Raw genomic sequence first — 7085 nt, forward strand, 5'->3', positions numbered from 1 at the left:
CAGACATGCTGTGGTATGCTGTGGTCGTGATCTAAATTCCAAATTGATTTAAAAAATGATTTTTAAATGAACCTACTATTTTCTTATGTTGTGTTCTTACATTCTCTAATTGATTGCAGCAACTTTTTAACAAAATACTAATTGCTTTACTTGAAGTAATGAAGGCATTGCTTTCTAAATGCTTGAAATCAATTCTTGCCTAAAAACATGTATATAATTGCCTATCATCTTCTTCACCCACATGATGGGAGCGGACTAAGATCTATATGTTAATCATTGGGTTGCATTCTAATATTCTTTCAATGAAAATCTATGACCAATGTATAGTTGATGGCCTAATTCATCATATCTTCAACAGTAATAATGACCGAGACCTCTTGCCTCACTTGAGTCATCTCATCCATGTCGAATGGTTAGTTGGCTCAACATTCATGTTAAAAGATTGATTTAGAGGATCAAATGTTTCCAGTCAAGTGATAATTTTTGATTCGCTATGGTGTGAAAAGATGATGTGTATGTTTTTGATTTCAATTATTGTGTACATATATATGGGTTCAACAAAGTCACCTTAGGCTTCAAAATGTATTTAAAGTAATTGTTGAAAAGTTACCAATTTTTCATCCAAATAGGCCCTAGTAGATATGATATGGATACATTTCTATTTAAACGGTATGATATATATGATGCTAAACATTATGTCGGCTTATAACAATGTGAAGAGCTTTCCTCTTTAATGTATACTTCATAAATCAAATAGGAGTAGCACTTATATGTCATAAAACAATTTTGCTGTGTATATTTGATAAAAATGTCACAATTATGCAATTAAATGATTACCGTATATGTTCTCTTAACGCACACAAATTATTACTTTCTAAAATAAATAGAAAGAATTTCTCCTTAGATTAGGCTTTGTCACTATATATTTACGGGCCACAAAGGAATAAGAAAGCAAGATTCTTTGTGTAAACTTTCTCTGATGAATAAAATATTTTCTCATCTTATATTATTGCTCTAAACAAATGAACATAACTGAGGCAGAAATATCCAAGTCAAAACTTTACGAATTTTTTTTTTATATATGTAGAGTTAATTCTTAGATAGATGCAATACACATTCTTTCGGTGTTCCAAATTAACGAGACTATAAAAATCAATCCTCAATAAAATTTGAGTCAGGCGCATTCTCTTACTTGAAGTAAACAAAACATAAATAATATGATAAGCCGTATCCTATCCGAAATGATGACCTCATATGGGCATCGACCAGACTGGTATCGGATTTAGTGGATTTATGCTAAATCAAGCCCAAAGTTTTGTGCACGCATTGAATCCCGGATTTCGTAAACCCGATTTAACGGCTTTAAATCATGGAATTTAGTAAATCGAGGGGGCGGATTTATACGGATTTTCCGAGAGAAGCGCGAAAGGGAGAAAGTTACCTTCACAAGCCAAGCGAGCTCCCGTTCTTTGCTTCCGATTCAAAAGTCGGTAACTTTCCGATACGGGTTGATGAGAAGTTTCGTCACCAGGAGGCGAAGTCAACAACCACGAAGGAGCCGCAGAACCAGCGACGGCGTCGCAATCTATACACTGCAAAGCAACGAAAAAGAATCAAACACGATGAAAGAAGAATTGAAAGGCAAACCATAGATGCCTCTACAAGTTATTATTGATTAACTTAATTAATATAATTTAAATTATTAATAATTAAGTAAATTAATTAAATAATTAATTGTATAATTAGTGAATAAAAATAATTATCTGATTTAACTTAATTGTATAATTAGTAATTAAATATTAATATAATTAGATTAATTAATATAACTTAATATATCTATTATTAAATATATAATTAATTGTGTAAATAATAATTAACGAGTAATTTATACTTAACATATTATTAAATTTATAACCCATTATATTTTTTATTTTTAATTATAAATTTATTTTTAAATTATAATTATATTTTTCACATTTAAATCCCTAAGTACTATAAATCCTGAAATATATTATCAAACAGCTTCTCAGAATTCAACAAAATTTAACATTTGATATATCAAATAATTTTAGAATTTAACACATTTCGGATTTATTAAATCCAGATTCTACCCACCCTTCTACGTCCGACAATTAAGAAAAAAATGTAAAACTTTGCTATTTCCTCGTCCACATGCGGAAAGTCAAGAAAAAAGAAAAGAATGGTAAATCAGTCGCCCCGTCCATAAGAAAACGCTGATTAAACTACTTGAGAAGAAAGCGAGATTTGGATACTCATACTCCGGCTATGTCGATTCATCTCCAGGCCCACGCTTTCGCCGGAAACCCTCTTAGATCGAACAAGCTCGTGCAATCACCTAATTCCGCACTTGAGAAGTTAAAGTCGCTCCTTTTGCGAGGGTCTGAGGAGGATTCGACGCTAGAGGTGAAGATCCTGGCCTTCAGGAAGGGACGGCCTCTGGCGCAGTCGTTGGATCCGGTCGGAGATTCGCCGCCGGTTTGGCATCTGAGTTGGATCTCTCCGTCGCAGTTTAAGGAGGTGTCAGTGGATTCCTTTGTCTACCTGGGTTCGGGGGAAGGGGAAGATGAGGCGTATTGGGCGGTGGAGGTCGCCGACACCGCTACTTATCGGTTGGGTGGCGGGAGCGATGGTTTTTGCTTCGTGGAACTGAGGACGCTCATGGTTGCCACCGATTGGGCTGACACTGGTGCCATGGGGGAACTGTCGATTGCTGGGCATGTATGCCTCTCTCTCTCTCTCTCTCAAGCATGCCCACTTACACACACTCAGTCAGGTAGGATTTAGCAAATCTTGTAAATCTTGAATTAGTAAATCTTGAGAGGAAATCTGAAAGCTGTTTAACCGTTAAATCTTATTAAATTATGATAAATTATTAGACTATTTATATCATAATTTAAGATTTATTAGGGAGCTAAAATTCTCACGTCTGTTAAATTATGTGAATGGTGGGATTTAATAAACTTTAGATTTAATTAATAATAAGATTCAAATGACATATATCAAAACAGTTGGCTCTGAAATCTTCATAATTCTTTTTGACAGTATTTAAGCTAAATCTTGCCTGAAATAGAATACAAACAGCCCCTCAGTCTCAATATAAATTCTGCTCTAATAAATTTGAACAAGCGGAAAGAAATGGATGTGAAATACAAGTCAGCATTATAAGTTGGTGTAAGGCTGGTTTTGATGCTCATGATGTGTTTGTCAAATTATTATTATTTTTTATTGATTGTCAATATTCAATCTTGTGAATGAATATATGTGCTTTTGACTGCGGGTGATTTTGGCCCCCCTTTAGATTTAAGAAAAGTTCTATATATTTATATGTTATGTGTAAAAGCATCTTGCTCGGTGTACTCCTAAGCTTCTAGTCCTCCATTGTATGGAGTAGATTTGTGTGGATGCATTGGTGCTATGAATGGCTAAAGGAAGCTCTGTAATTACACTCTTAAACTGCTCATCTTTCATGTCATTGGTGCAAATGCATGATAAGTATACGCATATAAAATATTTTTCAGATCTCGTATAGTTCAATAAAGTTTGCATAATTCAGTTTCTTCTCCTGCAGTGAAATGAAATGAAACTCTAAATAACTTCTAATATGCCACTTATTTAGGCCCGGGCTTTGCTGGATTGGCATAGAACTTCTCGATTCTGTGGCCATTGTGGATCCATCACAGTTCCCATAGATGCTGGAAGGCGTAAGCAATGCTCAGATGAATCATGCAAGAAGAAAATATATCCTCGAGTTGATCCCGTAAGATTTCAAGTTCTTATATATATAATTATGGCCATCCAACGAAGTTTACTTTGACTCTTTGGGTGCATTTTTTTCAACAGGTAGTTATCATGCTAGTAATTGATAAGGAAAATGATCGTGCACTTTTGAGCCGCCAGTCAAGATTTGTTCCTCGTATGTGGAGCTGCCTTGCTGGCTTTATAGAGGTACAAAAACACATTACCTGTGTTCAACTTTATTTGAATGTTGTTCAGAATAGTATTATATCTTATTGTATGCTCCTTGATTAGCATTTGGTTAAAATAGACTTGACATGGAAAGTATCATTTTTAAGAAATTGATTATGATGAAAGCTTTATTAGGAGATCAGGAGTCTTGTGGAAGCTGTGATTAACCTGAAATCCTGATGAAATTTTCAGTTTCTCTCTTCTAAGGTTTTATCCTTTCAAAAAATTTCTGATTTACGTTTTCAGGAAATGTATTTTGGATGATCATTGTTATAACTTAAGCCAGTGGGAAAGAAAGAAACGGATGATAATTGATAAAGTAATGGGATCGGTCTGTTGGTTTCTTAGTCAGCTGTTTTCCACAAACTGATTTCACAATATTTGGTTGGAAATTCATTATTTGTGTGATCATGCAGCACATTTGTCTATGTGCATAGTTAATATGCCATAGTCTAACTGTGTATACGTTATCCTCTGCTGTAAAATTTCAAATGTATCCAGATAAGTTTATTTGTCTGATTGTGAAATATCCTCTCTGGCCCAATTTGATTAATAGTTAAAGACATGTACTACTTACTCGAGCTTTATGACAAGTAAGTGATAAGAACCTAAGAGAAACAACCAGTAAGTCATTACCACCTAAAAGCTGAAATGGTTGATCCGTTATAATATTTTTGTAGACATTTCTTAATTCTTATAGATTTCAAAGCTCTTCTCATGAAAGTGTTAAAGAGTGCCTTTTTTAGCCAGGAGAAAGCTTAGAAGAAGCTGTGCGAAGAGAAACATGGGAGGAAACTGGCATTGAAGTTGGGCAAGTTGTCTATCACAGTTCACAGCCATGGCCTGGTACTCATTTGGATTTAATTTTATTATGTTTTCAGGATGTATTCCATTGTCGTTCTTCTGTGAGACTATCTTTCCTTCGTGCATTTAATATGGTTCATATTGAGTAAAATAGAATTAATTATTTCACTATCTGTCTTACACATGCTCAAATGAATGTTGTGCTTAAAAGGAATAAATCTCAGCTTTTGCATAGGGCTATTAGGAAAAAAGTTTTTTTTTCCTGCAGAATTCATAGATAGTAAATCATGAAAACAACTTCTCTAAACTAAATACTGTGTGATTGCTATTAAATAGCCAACATTGCATGTCATTAATAATGCTTATGTTTTTAGAACTTCCTATTTTTTGTGTAGATTTAAAATTCTTAGTGTTCTTATTTTAAACATTTCAGTTGGACCAAGCAGCATGCCATGCCAATTGATGGTTGGATTCTTTGCATATGCAAAGTCATTTGAAATTCGTGTGGACAAAGCAGAATTAGAAGGTATCACTCTGAACTTTTTTTTTTGGAAATAAAATTTCTATACCTCCTTTGCACAGCACAGCTATGCCATAGTCTGAAGCTATCTGAATCATCTCAATAATATCACAGTTTTAATTCCATATAACTCTTAGGGTATTTCAACAAAAAAGAGCGACATTGCTTATGAAAAAAGAGCAATGAAGGCAGGTTGACAAACTTGCCAAAAATTTGTACTGATATTTTGCGTTAACTTCTATTCTTGTTGCCTCTAGTAATTCTCATATTTTCTTGATTCTTTCACATTAATTTTTTCAATCTACTATATTGATGAATCTTTTGCCTTTATTGTCATTAAATGACCCACCCACCTAAGTTTATTTTCACTATCTTATTTTCAAAGGTTTCCCTTCTATCATTTCCTTAATGAAAATCATTTTTCACTTTATCATTCATAATTTTACACACTTTCATCAGACCATTCTCATTTTAACCACAATCAATTTGGTTGTCGGTGTTTTTTCTCTTTGCAACACAAAAATAGCTGACCATTCGATTTCAACTTTATAAGTTGTGTCCTCGTTCATATACTGATTTAGTCTAAAGATTCAATATAATAAAATATATACACCTAGGTGTCAATTTATCTTTCAATAATATCATTAGATAATAGTTTTTTTCTTTACTTAAATTTACAAAAAACTTGCTCAATTTGTGTTTGACTAATGCTCAAATCCTTCTCTTCTAATAAGCAATTTTCTTGATATTGTACAGCATTACACTTCAAGAGATGTCTTGCTTATCAAACAATCATTAGTTGCTATGATACTTGTGTTCTTTTTTTAAATTATGTCATAGGTCTCCTGACAACCTACACAAAATTGATAAAACTAGATGTTTATTTTTTATGTAATTTTATAATATTTTTTTATAAGTCACTCATAATAAAACTTTAATTTTATGTATTTTCAAATTGAAAATATTTTTGACACAAATATTTTCCTCAGCATTTGAATTGATTATGTTATTCAACATTTTTTTTTTTGCATATCTTTAATCACCCTCTTCCCTTAACTTTATTGAATCACTCCAAATTTGATATCTTTGTAAATGCCACAATCTGAATATCTGCCTTGTTCTTAAATAGTCGTAACAAAATTCTTCTTCCATTATTTGATATCCTATTAGTTATAATTAATATTTTGTTAAAAACATTATTGTCAAATGCTATCATCTCTTATAATTTTATAAATCTTGTAGTTATTTCATTTGAATGGAAATCATTACCTCTTATTTATTGTTCTTGTTATGTATTATCTCATAATCTATTATGATCTGACCTTTTCACCTGCTTTCATGAATCGTTAGAAATTTATCCTTGTTTAATATCTTTGATTTATTTGCAGATGCTCAATGGCATGACAGGGAGGATGTGAAGAGGGCATTAATAGCTGCCGATTACAAGAAAGCTCAGAGAACGGCGGCCATCAGGGTGAATGAGATGTGTAAAGGAGTTGAGAAAGGCCAAAGTTTATCTGCAGACTTCAAAGTAGAGAGTGATAAATTCTCTCCCATGTTTATTCCTGGACCATTTGCCATTGCTCACCATTTGATATCATCCTGGGCTCATGATGAACCTGCACCTACAGAGCTTGGAGTAAATCAAAGACAACCGAGTTCTTCTGTGTCCAACTTGTGAAACTCCTTCCAAATTACTTGGCTTCTACTTTGAATTAAGATTTATATAACATGAAATGAGATTAGTACTATATTGGTATTGAATTTTACTGTA

At 33.1% G+C, this 7085-nt stretch overlaps 1 protein-coding gene across 1 annotated transcript; it reads left to right on the plus strand.

Annotated features, from left to right (window-relative positions):
• Positions 1 to 2170: 2170 nt before the first annotated feature.
• Positions 2171 to 7085, plus strand: LOC110102015 (nudix hydrolase 19, chloroplastic). Its single transcript, XM_020830147.2, has 6 exons — positions 2171 to 2739; positions 3638 to 3778; positions 3862 to 3966; positions 4734 to 4833; positions 5225 to 5317; positions 6700 to 7085. The coding sequence occupies exons 1-6, from the start codon at positions 2287 to 2289 to the stop codon at positions 6990 to 6992; spliced, it is 1185 nt and encodes a 394-aa protein (XP_020685806.1). The 5' UTR covers positions 2171 to 2286; the 3' UTR covers positions 6993 to 7085.

This window comes from Dendrobium catenatum, unplaced genomic scaffold (assembly GCF_001605985.2).
Source record: "Dendrobium catenatum unplaced genomic scaffold, ASM160598v2 fragScaff_scaffold_1021, whole genome shotgun sequence".
NCBI classification, from domain to species: Eukaryota; Viridiplantae; Streptophyta; class Magnoliopsida; order Asparagales; family Orchidaceae; genus Dendrobium; species Dendrobium catenatum.